At 35.6% G+C, this 22,138-nt stretch overlaps 2 protein-coding genes across 9 annotated transcripts in view; one reads left to right on the top strand and one right to left on the bottom strand.

Moving 5' to 3' along the window:
• PHIP (PHIP subunit of CUL4-Ring ligase complex) overlaps nt 1-8,584 on the top strand; it is a 153,192-nt gene extending 144,608 nt beyond the window's left edge. For all 6 annotated transcript variants that reach the window (XM_008994689.5, XM_002746749.6, XM_078369596.1 and 3 more), the window contains one exon: nt 2,800-8,584. In XM_008994689.5, the coding sequence (XP_008992937.1) occupies nt 2,800-3,437 (638 nt within the window). In that variant the 3' untranslated portion in view covers nt 3,438-8,584. The remainder of the gene's footprint in view (nt 1-2,799) is intronic.
• Nucleotides 1-22,138, bottom strand: part of IRAK1BP1 (interleukin 1 receptor associated kinase 1 binding protein 1) — a 76,306-nt gene that overhangs the window by 6,948 nt on the left and 47,220 nt on the right. The window lies entirely within an intron of this gene.

The following is a 22,138-nucleotide window of genomic DNA, read 5'->3' as shown; positions in this document are numbered from 1 at the left end:
GAAGACATATATGAGGCCAACAAACATAGGAAAAATGCTCATCACTGATTATTAGAGAAATGCAAATCAAAACCACATTGAGATACCACTTCATGCCAGTTAGAATGGCGATCATTAAAAAATCTGGAGACAACAGATGCTGGAGAGGATATGGAGAAATAGGAACACTTTTACACTGTTGGTGGGAGTTTAAAGTAGTTCAACCATTGTGGAAGACAGTGTGGCAATTCCTCAAGGACCTAGAAATAGAAATTCTATTTGACCCAGCAATCTGATTACTGGGTATATACCCAAAGGATTATAAATCATTCTATTGTAAAGACACATGCACACGTATGTTCATAGTGGCACTGTTTACAATAGCAAAGACCTGGAACCAACCCAAATGCCCATGGACGATAGACTAGACAAGGACAATGTGGTGCATATACACCATGGAATACTGTGCAGCCATAAAAAACAATGAGATTGTGTCCTTTGTAGGGACATGGATGAATCTGGAAACCATCATTCTCAGCAAACTGACACAAGAACAGAAAATCAAACATTGCATGTTCTCACTCATAGGTGGGTGTTGAACTGTGAGAACACATGGACAGAGGGAGAGGAGCATCACACACTGGGGTCTTGGGTGGGGGAGGCCAAGGGAGGGATACTCGGGGGTGTGGAGTGGGGAGGTTGGGGAGGGTTAACATGGGGAGAAATGACAGATGTGGGTGATGCGGGGATAGAGGCAGCAAACCACATTGCTACGTGTGTACCTATGCAACAATCCTGCATGATCTGCACGTGTAATCCAGAACCTAAAGTCCAATTAAAAAAAAAAACAAACAAACATTTAAAATTAGTTGTAACACTGTATTATATCCAAAATGTTATTTCAGTGTTTAGTCAATGTTTTAAAGTGTATACTTCTTTCACACTTACATTGAAATTTGATTAAAAATTTAGTTCCTAAGCTGTGTAACTTTTCACATGCCCAGGACAACACAACACGGTTGCAGATCAGTGATTTATAAACTTAAAAAACAACAACAACAAAAACAAAACTTCTGAATTCCTTTTTTTTTTTTTTTTTAAATAAAGACGGGGTTTCACCATGTTGGTCAGGCTGGTCTTGAACTCCCGACCTCAGGTGATCCGCCCGCCTTGGCCTCCAAAGTGCTTGGATTACAGGCATGAGCCACCACACCCAGCCTGAATTCCTTATGAAAGCTGCATTCATGCATTCCTTCTTAACCTTTTTACATTATATATTGCTTTATAAATTTGATGAGACCTATAGTCCCTGCCCCAGAAAAATGTACATAAACATATCCAAACACAATGTTGGACCATTTCAAGGGATTCATGTAGTGTAGATACAGGTACTGGATATTTAGAACCCTTGTAGTAGTCATAATGCAAAACAAAAGAGATTTGCAGAATCCTCAAGCAGTTTAAATGTCAGTTGCTCCATGGGAAATGCTTATTCTTTTATGTCCACACCTACATTTTTACCCAACCACTAATCTAAAGAGAGTCATTTCACTGTGGGGTGGGTCAGGAAATGAAAGCTGTGCATTTTCTCTCTACTACTTGGCTCTGATGTTTGGTGGGTTTCCCAATCATGATTTTTTTTTTTTTTTTTTTTTTTTTTTTTTTTTTTTTTTTTTTTTTTTACGCAATCTTGCTCTTGTCGCCCAGGCTGGAGTGCAGTGGCGTGATCTAGGCTCTCTGCAGCATCCGCCTCCCCTATTCAAGCGATTCTCATACCTCAGCCTCCTGAGTAGCTGGGATTACAGGCACCCGTTACCATGCCCAGCTAATTTTTGTACATCTAGTAGAAATGGGGTTTTGCTGTGTTGGTCAGGCTGGTCTCGAACCCCTGACCGCAGGTGATCCTGCCCGCTTCAACCTTGCAAAATGCCGGGATTACAGGCATGAACCACCAGGCCCAGCCAACCATGATTTTCTTATTTACAAAGTACAGTTCAAACCTGTGACCAAAAAAAGTGTTGTGAGGAAGTACTCTCTTTAAAAGCAGTTTTCCGTCTATGAATTTCCTAAAAAATAGTGCATTGCAAATCACCTACCATTTAAAATAAAAACATGTCAGAAATTTGGAGGGAAAAAGAGTGTTACTGTTCCTATGGCATATTTTTCCTTTATCTAAATCACAGAATTTTTTTCTACAGCAGAAACGTAATTCATGATCTCTAGATCGTACAGGTTTAGAAATTGATTGTCAGCATTTTCTCTCTTTTTTTGTTTTTTGAAGCATAACGGCCTTGTATCATGGAGTTTGTTACAGTGGGATCTTAATCATGATAATGGTGGCACACATGGTGATTTTGATTGATATATATAATCAGTATTTCCTAGGATTATAGTTATCATATATTATATAAGGAGATAAGACTAAGAAGCCTCTGAAGAAAATCTGCCATTTAGTTGTTTTTGAATCCTCTTGAAACAGTCTCAGAACAAAGTTTGTGACCAAGAGTAACTTATTTCTAAGTTAGGAATAAGAAACCTTTGGTTATCCCAGCTTTATAATCAATCACAATATTAACTTAGATAAGTTATTTATTTTCTGTGAGCTTCACCTCCCTCATGAGATCATTAAGAATCTCTCTTTTAAATTAGAAAATAAATAATATCATTGAGCTGTTTCTAGGTCCTTTTTTCCTCATTTTAATGAAATAATTTGGGTTATATCATTACATATAAGTATACCAATGGGGCCTTATTGACAAGTTTGAGGGTCAAACAACAAAATAAATTCCATATATTAAGTATATTGTTGTTCCCTTTTAGGAGATTGTAAGAACAACGTTCTTGTACCAGGAACCATTCAAGTAAATGGCCATGGAGGACAGCCATCAAAACTTGTGAAGAGGGGACCTGGAAGGAAACCTAAAGTAGAAGTTAATACCACTAGTGGTGAAATTATACACAAGAAAAGGGGTAGAAAGCCCAAAAAACTACAATATGCAAAGCCAGAAAATTTAGAGCAAAACAATGTGCATCCCATCAGAGATGAAGTAGTTCCTTCTTCAACATGCAATTTTCTTCCTGAAACTAATAATGTAAAAGAAGATTTGTTACAGAAAAAGAATCGTGGAGGTAGAAAACCGAAAAGGAAGATGAAGACACAAACACTAGATTCAGATCTCCTAGTCCCTGCAAGTGTCAAGGTACTAAGGAGAAGTAACCGAAAAAAGACAGATGATCCTATAGATGAGGAAGAAGAGTTTGAAGAACTCAAAGCCTCTGAACCCCACATGAGAACTAGAAACCAAGGTCGAAGGACAGCTTTCTATAATGAAGATGACTCTGAAGAGGAGCAAAGGCAGCTGTTGTTCGAAGACACCTCTTTAACTTTTGGAACTTCTAGTAGAGGACGTGTCCGAAAGTTGACTGAAAAAGCAAAAGCTAATTTAATTGGTTGGTAACTTGTACCAAAATATTTTACTTCAAAATCTATAAAGCAGGTACAGTTAAGGAATAAGTAGAAAGAAGGCTTCTGCTTCCTTGCTGCTATGGTGGAGTAGGGAATGTTATCATTTAATTTGCAAAAAAAAAAATAAACAAAAGCAAAACAAAAAAAAACTTACAAGACACTTCACTTCTTTAAATGAATATATATATATAAATATATACATATATATTTTAAATGTTTGCTATTTATTGCCCTTAGATAGGTTATGCATTTTCACATTCATTTCATTCACTGTTTGAAACAAAAGAAATTGATCTATAATGATTTCCCTGATTTATTTATAGAAAAGACAGTTCTGCTACACTCTTTAGGAGCATAATATTCCTAGTGATAGAGCATTTCATGTTAAAATGAATCATTTTTGACCAAGCAAGGTACATTTCTATTGATACAAGTCATGCCTCTAAAAACAGATGTTATACAGAGTAGCAGTGAATTAAGAAATGTTTCCTCTAAAACATAAATACAAAATTTCCACCATTTGCTACCCTTAAAAGTTTAATTTTAATTATAGAATGTTCATCTGCAAAGTATCTAAAGGAGGCTTTTGCTTTATTCCATTTCTGCCAAACTTAAGAGAAAATGTACTGATGAAGGGAAACATATCCACATTGGAAAACGTTTGACTGTCTAATTTTTCAGACCTTGATTCTTATATCACTCAATCTCTGTTTATTGTGCCAAAGACTGAGAATCAGTGCAGTGGAAAGCCTGTTTTTGACTGTCAGGACAGCATACACTTTTCGATATTGGAAAGGCTATATATTCTAAAGAGCAAGTTATTAAAGAGTTGTGCTGAGATATATCTTTTTTTGGTACTAATAGAAAATAATGCACTGGTGGGTCCTTTGACAGAGATGTTATAGAGGAAATGTTTAAGTGGTTAAAGGATTCAAGGAAAATACAGGAAAAAAGGTATGGGATTTGATGTTTACTTGTTGATCTGGATTAATGTCATTTCTAAACTGTAGACATATCTAATAGGCTAAAATGACTTAACAAAGAAACATGTCTGTGTGTGTATGTGTATATATTGATAAATGGGTATAATTAAATATATATACAAACACATATACTATTACCCAGGTATAAATTCTTTTTTCAGGATTTTTTAGATAGCAGTAGAATAAAAATAATTTTAAAATGTCATACTTTATAGTTTGATTTTAAGGGAGAAATTGGTTATTTTCAATTATTAAAGGTTAAAATAGGCCAAATCACTTTTTATGCAATCATGTTTTATACAGTGGTCTCATTGCACATTGTGTTTTTTCTGCACTTTTTACGGTATCCTTATCATGCTGGTATGTCAATATACACCCTAAAGAAAAACTCCATTTAATGATTGTGCCTTGTATTCTATTATTTTTTGCATCATTAGTAAAATTAAGTTGTCTATTGTAAATGATAACTATATGACTTAGGAGAATGTATTGCTATATGTACTGCTATGGAAAAGGAAAGCAGTTATTTATTTGTTTATGGTACAGTTAGTTATTTTATACCTTAAAAACCAACATAACTACCATTTCTATTGTTTAAAAATTACTGTCCATTTTTTAAAAAATTTAAAGAATGTAGTATTTTCTGAGGACTGGTATGGTACAAAAATGTAACCAAAATTTTCAGATACTACATTTTTAAGAAGTGAGGATGGGGAAAATATGTATCAGCATGACTCTGATGTGGAAAAATAAAGTCTGCAATTGAACCTTGGCAAAATACATTATATAATATTTCTTTAATTATTTCTGATAAGGATAAATATTAGCTGTCATTTAACTGTCTTGAAGAATGCAAAGTGATACATTTGGGCTTTCTAGATCATTTGTAACTCAATTTGTACAGAAATTCTCCTGTGAAATTAAGTAAACCATCTTCCAGATCTTGACTGCATTGCTGTGATTTTGCAGTTAAAAAATAATTTCAAAATTTTCAGATTTTTTGTATATTTATTTTTCTCTAACAAATATATTTAACTATAAAATTAAAATTCAATAGTTACACTCTTCGTAATGCAGAAATGGTTGGCTGGATTGTATAGAAAAATGAGTCTTTCAGTTACACCGTTCTTGAAAATAATAGTGTATGTTTGAAATTTGTCGTTATTAGTTGCTTTTGAAGGCAATCTATTTGGAATATGTAATTTCCTGATGTTATCTGCATTGTGTTAGAAAAAATAGGCTATAAAATCAATTTTTGTAAAAAAAAATGTACAGTTTTAAGTTGTGTACAGAAAAAGGAAGACCATACACAGTCTTAGAGTGGAATATATGTCTAGTACAGTGTATGTGTTAATTCCAACTCTTGAGCAAAGAAATGAGTATTTACCATCTTTCCTATGACACATAAATGTATTATTCGTGTTCTAAAGACACTGTATATTTATGACCTTATTTGGACATTATTAGACACTGGTTTCTTAGTAAAGCACAGTAACTTGGATCAGATTCTTTGTAATTGAAACACTTAAACATGTATTAGTAATACCAATATATTTAGATTTTATATTTTTATAATTTAGCTTCTATACATTGCAAAAGTTGAATTAAGAAATTTAAGTCATCACCATATTTTTGTTTTCTTCACCACTTGGGAAAATAATCCTCTTTGAGGCAGTAACACTTTGTATGTACTGTTGATAGGCCAGAAAGAAATGTTGGCAGTTGTCTTAGGTGAGCAATAAAAACATCTCAAATTTACTGAAAGTTCAGAAATAAAACTGTTAGATGCATGGAAGGTGTAAACCACTTTAGGTATTTCTAAGTACCCAATCCTAATATTCTCTTTCCCAACTCCAACATTCTCAAGTCCCAGATGAAAAGTTTAAAGTTTAAGTGGCGCATTAGTTTAAATATTCAGTCTAATCAGAGACTCACAACCCTGGGCAATAGATATATAGCTTTTTAAAATGTTAGCCTTTGTGACTTGCTGTAGTGGCATTGGACTATTTTCTGCATGTATTATGAACTGAAGATTTTTTGGCCTTGTTTAAATTGTTTTAATTGCACAGCTTCACTACAGATTTAAAGACTGTTGGTTGGCATTATTATAAAACTGTCTTCCTCCTTTAATGTAAGCAAATAATTGTACAGAATATTTGTGAGCTGGATTAGGTCACATCTGAGACTTGGGGTTGGCTAAATTTAGTTATCACTTGGAATTGAATTCCATAAGATACAGTGATCAGAGAAGATATCTTTGTGCAGCATGTATGTTAACATCTAGAACTGTCCCTCATCTGCAGTGCAGTAGATTAATCAGACATTTTAGGAAATGTATTCAGATATCATTTTTATCTTGTATGTTAGCAGCATTTACATGTTTTCAAATATGATTTGTACTATAAATTAATTTCTCCAGTTAACTGTTTACTTCAATTCTGACATTCCATTTTATACATATATACATACTGTATATCTCTTTCAAAGGTCAGCTAGAAGTAATTTTTTCTGTTTTCTATCTATGAAAACAGATTTATTCTGAATGTTTTTGTTCACCTGAAACTTATTTTTGAGTAGGTTGAAAGGACCAAGATACTTGAGTGATTAAAGGGCTATAAGAGTTCTGCTTATATGCAGGAGTTACACGATTTTAAAAGTCATAATAGGGGAAGTCATTTTATCATCTGTTTACCCCTATTAACCTAAAAAGTATTTCTAACGTAACAGATTGAGCAGTGGTTTTGTTAAACTTAGAATTGATTTTTTCATTAAAATTTGAAATTTTAATTATACTTTTCTTTGCTTCTATTCTTGTACTTTCTATTAGTTACCCTAATTTCCAGGTGATCCGAACTAAAATTAATACTACATTTACTAAGAAACTATTTTTGTTAATTATACTAAGCAAAGTGCTACAAATGAACAGTCATTATGCACTAAGTATAGTACCAAGAAAAGGTCAAATTGAGTCAGAAGACTGTAAGTACCACTTTTGGCGCTCCAGAGATAAACCTTGTACACACTGCAGTAAAACAGTAAAGAATATGAGCTATAGATAACTATTTTTAGTTTTGATAGCTCTGTGTTGAAATACTTTTTTAATGCAGATAAAATTATCAGGAAATTAACCTTATGGCACAGACCAAATATGTAGTAGTGCATGGCTAAGTTTCTACAATTGAAGGCGCCAAGAAAATAGGTTCAAGATGGAATATAATACACATGCATATAAGGCAGATGCACACATGCTGGTTACATTAAGATTGTGTGTGTTGATTAGTCACAATGATAGACTATAAAATGAGACAATACAAAGTTACATTTTTGGACCATATTAAAACTAAGAAGACAAGGGTTTTTTTGAAGATCTTAGAAAACTTAAATCCTGTCATAGGATATTTAGACGTGTAGAATGTAGCTCAATTTTTTAAAAGTAACTGACCTAGAGGGTGAAAGTTGAAACTGACACATTTTCAAATTAAAATTATGCTTATTTTGTACAGAAAACAATGTTTAAACACAAGCAGATCTGTTGTATGTAACCAGTAACACAGAGTTTAAAAAGAAATTAATTATTTAGCTTTATTGAAGTTTGGTTTTTTTCCTTCCGAACCTGGAGTATCATAAACAGCAGTCTCACACCAGAATAGCAGTGCCCTTTCTTTTTGTACATATTGATTGGACCTTTCTTGACTGTTACGTGGACACTTTCTATGTTAGTTTTGATGCATAATTCTTTGAATCCTTTTATACAAACTAGAATGTATGTGTAAGAATTCCTGTCCCTGCAATGTAGTAACTACAAACTTATTTTTAAATAAATAGAAAACTTGTTTTTCTAAGCTATTTTGTAGAGCCTCATGATTTATTATTTGCTTTTTAAAATTTTTTTGGCAACACATAACGCACTTAGTACATAATTTCAACAAGCTGTTAACCAAAGTGATCATATGGCAGATACCATTATGTAAATGCTTGTTCATTAGAGTTTCCAGTGCCCTGTGTATTTTGCAAATTGTGAAAATTGTCAATTAAAAGATTTTTGGGTGCCCAGATGTAATGTAATTCCAAAACAACCGAAGGATAAACAAAAGCTCATATGCCTTTTATGTGTACATTTAATAAAACAATTTTATTGATTTCTTACTATAAGCAAGTCACCGTGATGAGTGATAATTCAGTATTCAGATATATTTGTAAGAGAAGTTTCAGTGGAACACTGCATATTTTCTTAAAAATGTGCAATTTCTGGAGAAAGAGTGATGAAAGAATTTCACTTGTTAACTGCTTGTATTGAGGTTCATAAGGTTATTGCAGTTTTCCTAGAAATTTTGTCAGATTGGCATGCATTTTTACTAAGAATCCTAATTTTAGCATGAAGACTGAGATATGAAGACATAAGGCTATAATAATTCAAATAAAGCACATGGAGTGATTTGTAATTTTGTGTTAATTTCTCCCTAAGATGTTTTGTTAAAGTGATTTTGTATAAAATTTCTCAGTTGAGGAAGGCAGGTAAAAAAGTATCAGCAGACTTTCTTTCAGAAGTCTGCTGATAACACCTAGTATATACTTAGAAGAACCAGCTAAGAGAAATGAACTTTCAGCAACCACTCTTAAATGGTTTCTCTTTAATAATACCAACTTTATGACTGAAGATTCCCTGGTGTTTAATGGAAGTAAGATTAAAGACCAAAGCACAAAACCTTTGTTCCTTGCAATAAAATACTTCATGTTTGTAATCAGTGTGTGCTAAATTTAACACATTTACCACTTACTGATTACTCTTTGGGAAAAGAATGGTGGAAGATTCAATGAAATACCTTTCTGCCTAATTCGTTAGACATGCTGGCAGCACAGTGTAATGAAAAGAACTGATTTGGAGTTGGGAAATGGTAGTTTGACTTTAATTACTGACAGGAAGTAGAGGAACCCCAGCAAGGTCATAACTCTTAGAGCTTCATTTTCCTCATCTGTAAACTTTTTAAAGTTGATTAAATTATCTGTGAGATCTAATTCTGTTCAAATAGCCAGTGGTGATCATCTAATTTGTATATTGTCTTCTGTACTCATGGCTCAACTTTGGCTTTTATATTTAGTCCCTAAGAGTACAACATTTAATGTGTAGCTTGCAGACAAGCTATGTCTTGCAGCCATGACCTGACTTGTAAGTGTGAGGCTTTTCTGAACCCTTAGAAGAAGGACTTTTGATGTTTTCACAACACAGTATTGTATTGCTGTAAATTGTGAATTGCTTTAAAAATACATGTTTACTAATAAAAAGTACAGGCACACTTTATTTTATTGTGCTTTGCATTATTGCTCTTAGCAGATAACTGGTAACCCTGCATCCGGCATGGCCGCTTTTCCAATAGCAACAATAACAAGTGATAACTTCATGTGTCACATTTTGGTCACTGCAGTATTTTCAGCTTTTAAAATATCCTATCTGTTCATGGTGATCTGTAATCATTTATGTTACCACTGTAATTGTTTTGTGGTTACCACGAACCTCACCCATATAAATAGTTAACGCATGTTCTGTGTGTTCTGACTGTTGCAATGAATGGCCATTCCCCCATCTCTCTCCCTCTTTTTGGGGCCTCCTCTAGTCACCCTACCATGGCCTCTACATGTTCAAGTGAATGGAAGAGTCTCAAGTCTCTCAGTTTAATCAAAAGGTAGCTGTGATTAAGCTTAAAAAGGCATCTCCGGAGAGAGATCCAAGATGGCTGATTAGCAGCAGCTCAGGATTGTAGTTCTCAGTGAAAACGCAGAGGGGTGGACACCACACTTCCAGACGAATTTTTGTTGCCCATGGACCAGGAGATTGCCAGCGGAGGAGCCCCACAAGTTGCCAGCACGACTCTTTTGTCCAGTGTGGAGTATATGAGACTGGGTGCCCTTTTAGTTGGTGTTTGGAGCTCCAGGGGGGCAGAGTTGCCCATTCAGCTGTTTAAAGGGGGGACTGAAGCAGGTAGCCAAACCGGGAGATTCCTGGGCAGAAAAGTGCCATGAATCTCAACACTGCTGTTTCAGCCAGTGCAGTGCCCCCACAAAAAAACAGCAATTGGAGGTTCTAAAGATTGAGAGTTTTACAGCACGCATAGCTGAACCCGGGAAGGTCCAGCTCTGTGGGGGAGGGGCGTCCACTGAAGGAAAACTAAGAAACAGAAAAAACTTCATCACCAACAAGCTGGACGTCCACTCAGAGACCCAGTCTGAAAGTCAGCAATTACAAAGATGACAGCTGGGTAAATCCACAAAGATGGGAAGAAACCAGCGCAAAAAGGCTGAAGATACCTGAAATCAGGGTGTCTCTCCTCCTACAGCGGGTCACAGCTCCTCATCAGCAACAGAACAAGGCCTGATGGAGACTCAGTGTGATGAATGGACAGATTCAGGCTTCAGAAGGTGGATAATAAGAAACTTCTGTAAGCTAAAAGAACATGTTCTAACCCAATGCAAAGAAACTAAGAACCTTGAAAAAAGATTTGATGAAAATGCTAACGAGAATAGATAATTTAGAGAGTAATATAGGTGAATTAGTAGAGCTGAAAAACATGAGAACTTTGCGAAGTATGTACAATTTTTTTTTTTGAGATGAAGTTTCGCTCTTGTTACCCAGGCTGGAGTGCAATGGTGCGATCTTGGCTCATCGCAACATCCGCCTCCGAGGTTCAGGCAATTCTACTGCCTCAGCCTCCCGAGTAGCTGGGATTACAGGCATGCACCACCATGCCCAGCTAAATTTTTTGTATTTTTAGTAGAGACGGGGTTTCACCATGTTTACCAGAATGGTCTCGATCTCTCGACCTCATGATCCACCCATCTCGGCCTCCCAAAGTGCTGGGATTACAGGCTTGAGCCACCACACCTGGCCAGTATGCACAATTTTTAACAGTCAAATTGATCAAGCAGAAGAAAGGATATCAGAGGTCAAAGACCAACTTAATAAAATAAAATGAGAAGACAAGCTTAGACAAAAAGGCTAAAAAGGAATGAGCAAAGTCTCCAAGAAATATGGAACAATGTGAAAAGACCTAATCTATGTTTGATAGAGGTACCTGAATTGGACAAAGAGAATGAATCCAAGCTGGAAAATATTCTTCAGGATATTATCCAGGAAAACTTTCCCAACCTCGCAAGGCAGGACAATACTCAACTCCAGGTAATACAGAAAGCACCACAAAGATATTCCTCAAGAAGAGCAACCCCAAGGCACATAATCGTTAGATTCACCAGGGTTGAAATGAAGGAGAAAAAACTAAGGGCAGCCAGAGAAAAAGGTCAGGTTACCTGCAAAGGAAAGCCTATGAGACCCACAGCAGATCTCTCAGCAGAAACCCTAAAAACCAGAAGAGAGTGGGGGCCAATATTCAACATCCTTAAAGAAAAGAACTTTCAACCCAGAATTTCATGTCCAGCCACACTAAGCTTCATAAGTGAAGGAAAAATAAATTTTTTTGCAAAAAAGCAAGTACTCAGATTTCATTACCACCAGGCCTACTTTACAAGAGCTTCTGAAAGAAGCATTACACATAGAAAACAGCAACTAGTATCAGCCATTCCAAAAACATAACAAAAGGTAAAGAGCATCACCATAAAGAATTTACATCAACTAATGGGCAAAACAGCCAGCCAGCATTAAATGGCAGTATTAAACTCATATATATATATCAATATCAATCCCAAATTTAAATGGACTAAATGCCCCAATCAAAAGAGAAAGACAGGCAAATTGGATAAAAAGCCAAAACCCATCGGTATGCTGCATCCAGACCAATCTCACATGGAAAGATACACAAAGACTCAAAGGGATGGAGGAAGATTTACCAACCAAATGGAGAGAAAAAAAAAATCAGGAGTTGAATTCTCCTCTCTGATAAAATAGACTTTAAAGCAACAAAGACCAAAAGAGACAAAGAAGGACATTACATAATGGTAAAAGGATCAATGCAGCAAGAAGAGCTAACGATACTAAATATATACGTACCCAATACAGGGGCACCCAGATACATAAGGCAAGTTCTTAGTGACTTACAGAGACTTAGACTCCCACATAATAATAGTGGGAGACTTTAACACGACATTGTCAATATTAGACAGATCAACGAGACAGAAAATTAACAAGGATATCCAGGACTTGAACTCAGACCTGAAATAAGTAAACTTAATAAACATTTACAGAATTCTCCATTCCAAATCCACAAAACATACATTTTTCTCAGTTTCACATCACACCTATTCTAATAGTGACCACAAAATTGGAAGTAAATCACTCCTCAGCAATTGCATAGCATTTCACAGGTTTAAATGAAATATTGGTTGGCTGCTTGTTTGTTATTTTCCTCCCTTATTCCTTCCTGTCTCCATTGTTAAGCACATTTATTGACATAAAAGAAGTTTTTAATACCCATTTTTAGACTGCATTCTAGCCTGGGCAATAGAGCAAGATTCCTGTTCTCTCTCCCTCTTTATCTTCCTCTTTCTTTCTCTCTTTTATTCTTTTCTTTCTTTCTCTCTTTTTCTTCCTTTTTTCTTAAAAGAAAAAAAAAAAGCATTTCAAAAGCCAAGACAGGCTGAAAGCTAAAACCAGTTGTGTAAGCACAGGAAAAATTACTGAAGGAAGTTAAATATGCTACTTCAGTGAACAAAGCAAAACAACCTAATGGTTGATACAGAGAAAGTTGCAGTGGTCTGGATAGAAGATTAAATCAGCCACAACATTCGCTGAAGGCAAAACCTAACCCAGAGAAGCCCATTAAATCTCTTCAATTCTGTTAAGGTGAGAGAGGTAAGAAAGCTGCCCAGAAAAAAAAAAAAAAAAGAAGAAGAAAAGAAAAAGAAAAAGGTTGAAAGCTAGCAGAGGTTGGTTCATGATATTTTACTACATCTCTGTAGTAAAAGTGTAAGGGGGTGCTGGTGAAGAAGCAAGTTATCCAGATGATTTAGATAATATCATTGATGAAAATCTGCACAAATTTTCGATACAGATTACACTTTCTTATATTGGTAGAAGGAACAATCTAGGACTTTTCATGGCTAGAGAGAAGTGAATGCCTAGCTTCAAAGGACAGGCTAACTCATTGGGGCTAACGTAGTTGGTGTTAAGATGAAGCCACTGCTTCTTTACCATTCCAAAAATTCTAGGGCCCTTAAAAATTGTAGTAAATCTACCCTACCATGCTCTATCAATGGAACAACAAAGCCTGCATGACAGCACATCTGTTTACAGCATGGTTTACTGAAGATTTTAAGCCCATTGTTAAGACTGACTTTTCAGAAAGGAAAAAAAAAAAAGATTTCTTTGAAAATACTGCTGCTTGTTGACAACTTGGTAACCCAAGAACTTTGTTCAGAATGTATGAGGTGATTAGTGTTTTCATGCCTGCTAATTCAATGTCCGTTCTGCACCTCACAGTTCAAGGAGTAAGTTTGATATTTAAGTTTTGTTATTTAAGAAATACATGTTGTAAGGTTATAACTTCCAGAGATTCCTCTGAGGAATCTGGTCAAAGTACACTGAAACCCTTCTGGAAATGATTCATCATTCTAGATGCCATTAAGAACATTCTTGATTCACTGGAGATCAAAATATCAACATTAACAGGAATTTGGAAGAAGTTGATTGCAGCCTTCATGGACAATTCTAAGGGTTCAATAATTCAGTGGAGGAAGTCACTGCAGATATCATGGAAATAGCTCAAGAACTAGAATTGGAAGTGGAGCCTAAAGATGTGACTGAATTTCTCCTATCTCTTGATAAAACTTGAATGGACGAGGAATTGCTTCTTATGAATGAACAAAGAAAATGGTTTGCTGGGATTAAATCTACTCTTGGAGAAGATGCTGTGAACATTGTTGAAATGACAGCAAAGAACTTAAATACATAAATTTAGGTAATAAATCAGCAGCTGTTTGAGAGGATTGACTCCAGTTTTGAAAGTTCTGTGGGTAAAATGCTATCACAAAGCATTGCATGCTACAAAGAAATCTTTTGTGAAAGGAAGATTCCAATGGATGCAGCATATTTCAGTGTTATCTTAAGAAATTGACACAGCCACCCCAACCTTCAGCAACCAACACCCTGATCAGTCAGCAGGCATCAATATTGGGGTGAGACCCTACACCAGCCAAAAGATTCTGACTTTCTGAAGACTCAGATGATCATTAGCATTTCCTAGCAATAATGTATTTTTAAACTAAAGTATGTACATTGTTTTAAAGACATAATTCTGTTTCACATGTAACAGACCAACAGTATGGTGTAAACATAATTTTATATGCACTAGGAAACCAAAAAGTTAGTGTGACTCACATTATTGCAATATTTGTTTTATTTTGGTGCTCTGGAATCAAACCCACAATCTCTCCAAGATACCTGTACTAAAGTTTGTGATTTTCCAGGGGACCTCTGGGAAATCTCTCAAGATAATACACACACACACACACACACACACACACACAAATACAATTATTTTTTTGAGACAGGATCTCTCTCTCTTGCCCAGACTGGAGTGTAGTGGCACAAATCATAGCTCACTGCAACTTTGAACTCCTGGATTCAAGCAATCCACTGGCTTCAGCCTCCTGAGTAGCTGGAACTACAGGTAGATACCACCTCACATGACATTTATTGATTGATTAATTGACTGACTGATTGATTGTAAAGACAGGAATTTCACTGTGTTGCCCAGGCTGGTCTCAAACTCCTGGGCTAAAGTAATCCTCTTACTTCAGCCTTCCAAAATACTAAGATCACATGCCTGAACCACTGAGCCAAGCCTATCCTGAAATTTTTATCTCATTTTACCTAAATTTAAATCCAATTAGGTTATAAAACAATCAGTGGTTTTCAGAGAAAAGTTAATCATTTGATTAAGATAGGATCTTAATAATAAGGATCTTGATAAGATAGGGTAACTAATGATAATAGTTGGTTTTCTATTTAGTTATTTTTTATTTTATTTTGTTTTTTATTTTTATTTCTTTTTTTGAGACAGAGTCTTTCTCTGTTGCCCAGGCTGGAGTGCAGTGGTGCAGTCTTGGCTCACTGGAACCGCCACCTCTCCCATTCAAGCAATTCTCCTGCCTCAGCCTCCCAAGTAGCTGGGACTACAGGCGTGCACTACCTCACCCAGCTAATTTTTGTATTTTTAGGAGAGACAAGGTTTCACCATGTTGGCCAGGCTGGTCTTAAACCCCTGACCTCAGGTGATCTGCCTGTGTTGCCTCCCAAAGTGCTGGGATTACAGGTGTGAGCCACCGCACCTGGCCGCACAGTTACATTTCTCTCTCACTATTGTTCTTAGTTTAGTGTCAGCTATTTATATTAATCACAAATGTTAATGAAAATAAGTTTCCAAGAGAAAACTGAAAGAATGGTAATTTAAAGCTATCATATTCAAGTATTTTTGTAGAACAGCAAAGCTGATTAATATATATAGCAAAATTTTAAAACTTTGAAGTTGTAAAAATGAACATTTTTATTAAAAATATGACTTGAAGACAGCAGCTTCATATTGTACAAATAGAAACAAGTGTATATATACTTAAAATTATCCATAATGAGCAGTATTTCAGTGTTGCGTATAACTTCAATGTACTCAATTTTAAGTTACCTGAGGATCTTTAAAATTATGTTTAAGGTGGCATACTATAGAACAATTACTGTTATAAAACACTTTGTCAAGGCTGGGCATGGTGGCGTATACCTGTAATCCCAGCACTCTGGGAGGCCAGGAACTCTGAGCCCAGGAGTTCAAGACCAGCCTGGGCATTATGGTGAAACACCATCTCTGTAAAAAGTTAGCTGGGTATGGTGGCACATGCCTCTAGTCCCAACTACTTGGGAGGCTCATATAGGAGGATTGCTTGAGCCCAGGAAGTTGAGGCTGCAGTGAGCTGAGATAGTGCCACTGCACTCCAGCTTGAGTGACAGAAGGAGAGCCTATCTCAAAAAACAAACAAAAAAAAACTGTCAGAATTATAATTTAATTTATTTGAAAACATGTTTTAGCTATTACAAATATTATGTAAAAGTAATGTTAGCTTATATGTTCAGTGGACCAATATAAGAGTTTAGGTACTCTAGACAGACTTATCCCTTCTTGAGAAAACAAACGCAATCTTCGTTTAACAAATTGAATGTAGGCTTTATTATATTCTACATTTATACAGAAAAAAATGCTATTTTTAAAATATAATTTTAACTTTTGGATTCAGAGGGTACATGTGCAGGCTTGTTATCCAGGTACACTGCTGAGGTTTGGGGTACAATTGATCCTATAATGCAGGTACCAAGCATAATACCCATAGTTTTTCAATCCTTGTCTCCCTCTTTCCCTCCCCCATCTACTAGTCCCCAGTATCTATTGCTTTCATCTTTATATCCATGAGTAACCAATGTTTGGCTCCCACTTATAAGAGAGAACATGGGGTATTTGACTTTTCTGTTTCTGTATTAATTCACTTGGGATAATGGCCTAGAAGTGCATTCATGTTGCTGGGAATGATGACTTCATTTCTTATGGCTGCTTAGTATCCCATGTTATATGTACCATATTTTATTTATCCAATCCACCTAGGTTTATTTCATGTTTTTTCTCTGATTAATAGTGCTGTGATGTACAGCTTGCCAAGATCGATCATTAAATCCCAAACTTCAACAGACCAGTGACGAGTAATGAAATCAAAGTCATAATAAAAAGTCTTCCAGTAAAAAGAAAGCCTGGGATCTGATGGCTTCACTGATGAATTCTACCAAACATTTAAAGAACTAACACCAATTGTACTGAAACTATTCTAAAAACTGCAGGAGGGAATACTTCTAAACTCATACTATGAGGCCAGTATTTCTCTAATACCAAAACCAGACAAAGACACACAAAATAAAGAAGAAAGGAAAGAAGAGAGAGAGAAAGAGAAGAAAGAAACTGCATGTCTATATTTAAGAACAGAGTATCAACCTTAAGAGACTGGATTGCACACCTGTGCAACAGATGTGTTCTGATTCTTTGAAGCTACAAAATAGTTAAACATACTGGAATAAAGAAGGTAAACCATCAAAAAAAGAAAAAAAATCACATGCCGATATCTTTGATGAATCTTGATGCAAAAATCCTCAAAAAATACTTGCAAACTGAATTCAACAATAAGTTGAATGAAAAAAAATCATTCATTATGACCAAGTGGAATTTGTCCCTGGGATGGAAGAATAGGTCAACATATACAAATCAATGAGTGTAATACAGGACAGAATGACAAACAAATGATTATTTAAATTGATGTTGAAAAAGCATTTGATAAAATTAAAAATCCCTTCATGATAAAAATGCTCAAGAAACTGGATATAGAAGATATACCTCAACATAATAAAAGCCATATATGACAGGTCCACAGCTAGTACCATACAGAATGGGGAAAAATTGAAAGACTTTTCTTAAGGATCTGGAACACAACAAGGATGCCCACTGTCACCATTGCTATTTAACATAGTACTGAAAGTCCTAGCTAGAGCAATCAGACAGCAGAAGAAAACAAAGGGTATCCAAATTGGAAAGAAATAAGTCAAGTTATTCTTGTTTGCAGATGATACCATCTTATATTTCGAAAACCTGAAGACACACACACACACACACACACACACTATTAGAACTAATATGCAAATTCAGTAAAGTTGCAGAATACAAAATGAACATACAAAAATCAGTAGCATTTCTCTATGTCAACAGTGAACAATCTGAAAAAGAAATTAAACAAATAATCCCATTTATAATAACCACAAATAAAATTAAATAGGAATTAACCAAGGAAGTAAAAGATCTCTATAAGGAAAACTATAAAACACTAGTGAAAGATATTGAGAAGGACCCATTAAAAATGGAAAGATTCCATGTTCATAGAGTAGAAGAATCAGTATTGTTAAAATGTCCATATTACCCAAAGAATCTACAGATTCAAAACAAGTTGTATCAAAATACCAGTGACATTCTTCTCAGAAGTAGCAAAACAATTCTAACATTTATATATCATCACAAAGACCCCAAATAGCCAAAACTATTGTAAATGAAGGGAACTAAACTGGAGGAATCACATTATCTGACTTCAAATTATACTACAGAGCTATAGTAATCAAAACAGCATGGTACTGGCATAAAAACAGACACACATAGACCAATGGAACAGAATATAGAACCCAGAAACAAGTCCACACACATACAGGGAACTCATTTTTGACAAAGGTGCAAGGCTCATGCAGCTGGGAAAAGACAGTTTTTTTCAGTAAATGGTGCCTGTAAAACTGGATATTCATATGCAGAAGAATGAAACTTAGACCCCTATCTCTCACTACACAAAAATCAAATCAAAATGCATTAAAGACTTAAATCTAAGACCTCAAACTATGAAACTACTACAATAAAACATTAGGGGAACGTTCCAGGACATGGTTCTGAACAAACATTTATTGAGTAACACACAACCGCAGATGACCAAAGCAAAAATGAACAAATGGGATCACATCAAGTTAAAAAGCTACTGCACAGCAAAGGAAACAATCAGAAAAGTGAAGAGACAACCCACAGAATGGGAGAAGATATTTTTAAACTACCCATCTAATAAGGGATTAATAAACAGGAGCTCAAACTCCTTTATAGGAAAAAAATCCAATAATCCATTTTTAAATGAAGAAAAGATTTGAATAGACATTTCTCAGAAGACATACAAATAGCAAACAGGCATATGAAAAGGTGCTTAACATCACTGATCAACAGAGAAATGCAAATAAAAACTACAATGGGGCCGGGCACGGTGGCTCACGCCTGTAATCCCAGCACTTTGGGAGGCCGAGGCGGGTGGATCACGAGGTCAAGAGATTGAGACCATCCTGGTCAACATGGTGAAACCCCATCTCTACTAAAAATACAAAAAATTAGCTGGGCATGGTGGCGCGTGCCTGTAAATTCAGCTACTCAGGAGGCTGAGGCAGAATTGCCTGAACCCAGGAGGTGGAGGTTGCGGTGAGCCCAGATCGCGCCATTGCACTCCAGCCTGGGTAACAAGAGTGTAACTTTGTCTCAAAAAAAACAAAAACAAAACAAAACAAAAAAAACCCTACAATGGTATATCATCTCACCCCAGTTAAAATGGCTTTTATCCAAAAGACAGGCAATAACAAATGTTAGCAAGGATGTGGAGAAAAGGGAAGGCATACACTTTTGGTGGGAATGTAAATTATACAAGCACTATAGAGAAAAGTTAGGAGGTTTTCTCAGAAAACTGAGATTTGGACCACCATATGATCCAGCAATCCCACTGCTGGGTATATACCCCCCACCAAAAGGAAATCAGTATATCCAAGAGATATCTGCACTCCCATGTTTGCTGTAGCACTGTTCACAGTACCCAAAGATTTGGAAGGAACCTAAGTGTCCATCAACAGATGAATGGATAATAATATATGGAACATATACACAGTGGAGTACTATTCAGCTATACGAAAGAATGAGATCATGTCATTTGCAACAACATAGATGGAACTGAGGCCATTATGTTAAGTGAAATAAGCCAGGCACAGAAAGACAAACATCACATGTTCTTATTTGTCAGATCTAAAAATAAAAACAGTAGAATTCATGGAGGAAGAGGGTAGAGAATTGTTATCAGAGGGTGAGAAATGTAATGAGAGGGTAAAAGGGAGGTGGGGATGGTTAAGGGGTATAAAAAAATTGAAACAATGAGTGAGACCTAGTATTTGATAGCAGAACAGGATGTAATAATTTAAAAATTACTTAGAGAATATAGTTTGTAACACAAAGGATAAATACTTAAAGGAATGGGTACCCCATTTTACATGATGTGATTATTACACATTGCATGTCTGTATCAAAACATCTCATATATTGCATAAATATATACACCTACCATGTACCCAGAAAAATTAAAATAAAAAATTTAAAACAAATAGTGCCATGATGAATATACGACTGCATGTGTCTTTTAGTAGACTGATTTTCTTTTGGATATATATCCAGTAATGGGAAGGCTGGATCAAATGGTAGTTCTGTTTTAAGTTCTTTGGAAAATTTCTAAACTGCTTTCCACAGTGGCTGAATTAATTTACATTCCTGCAAACAGTGTATAAGCATTCCCTTTTCTTTGTAGCCTCACCAGAATCTATTGTTTTTTGACTTTTTAGTAATAGCCATTCTGACTGGTGTGAGATGTTATCTCATTGTGGCTGTGATTTGCAATTCACTGATGATTACTAATGTTGAGTATTTTTTCGATCTTCACCCTCCACCCCTAAGTAGGTACTCAGTGTCTATTATTCTTTCTTGTGCTCATATTTAATGAGTGTTTATTTCCCACTTATAAGGAAGAACATACAGTATTTGGTTTTCTGTTCCTGTGTTAATTTGCTTAGCATAATGGTCTCCAGGTACATCCATGTTGCCACAAAGGACATAGTTTTGTTCTTTATTATGGCTACATAGTACTCCACAGTGTATATGTACCACATTTTCTTTATCCAGTCCACATGTCAACATGGTGAAACCCCATCTCTACTAAATCCAGGCTGATTCCATCTTTTGCTATTATGAATACTGCTGTGATGAACTTATATGTGCATATGTCTTTATGACAGAATGATTTATATTCCATTGGGAATATACCAAGTGATGGGATTGCTGAGATGAATAGTAGTTCTGTTTTTAAATTATTTGAGAAATCTCCAAATTGCTTTCCACAGGGGTTGAACTAATTTACATTCCTACCAGCAGCAGTGTATAAGTGTTTCCTTTTCTCTGCAGCCTTGCCAGAATCTGTTGTGTTTTGGCTTTTTTTTTTTTTTTTTTATTGGATTTTAGGTTTTGGGGTACATGAGCAGAGCATGCAAGACAGTTGCGTAGGTACGCACATGGCAGTGTGCTTTGCTTTGCTTCTCCCCTTCACCCCCATTTGGCATTTCTCCCCAGGCTATCCCTCCCCATGTGTTTTGGCTTTTTAATAATAAGTATTCTGCTGGTGTGAGGGGGTATCTCATTATGGTTTTGATTTGCTTTCCTTTAATGATTAGTGATGTAGAGTGTTTTTTCATATATTTGTTGGCCACGTGTATATCTTTATTTGAGAAATGTCTGTTCATGTTTTTTGTCAATTTTTGAATGAGATTGTTGGTTTTTTGCTTGCAGATTTGTTTAGGTTTCTTGTAGGTTCTAGATATTAGACCTTTGACAGACGCATAGTTTGCAAATATTTTCTCCCATTCTGCAGGTTGTCTGTTTACTTTGTTGATATTTTTCTTTTGCTGTGCAAAAGCCCTTTAGTTTAATGAAGTGCAAGTTTTCAATTTTTGTTTTTGTTTTAATTGCTTTTGGAATCTTTGTCATGAAATCTTTACCAGGGCCAATCTCCAGAATGGTATTTCCTAAGTTTCCTGCTAGCGTTTTTATAGTTTTAGGTTTTACATTTATGTCTTCAATCCATCTTAAGTTGATTTTTGTATATGGTGAAAGGAATAAGCCCATTTTCAATAAGCCCATAACCACAAACTTCTGCAAGTGGTTAGCCAGTTATCATAGTACCATTTATTAAACAGGGAATCCTTTCACCATTGCTTGTTATTCTCAGCTTTGTCAAAGATCAGATGGCTGAAGCTGTGTGACATTATTTCTGGGTTCTTTATTTTGTTTCATTGGTCCAT

This window comes from Callithrix jacchus, chromosome 4 (assembly GCF_049354715.1).
Source record: "Callithrix jacchus isolate 240 chromosome 4, calJac240_pri, whole genome shotgun sequence".
Taxonomy (NCBI): domain Eukaryota; kingdom Metazoa; phylum Chordata; class Mammalia; order Primates; family Cebidae; genus Callithrix; species Callithrix jacchus.
Note: the sequence above shows the minus strand (reverse complement) of the source record. Positions and strands in the feature narration are given on the sequence as shown.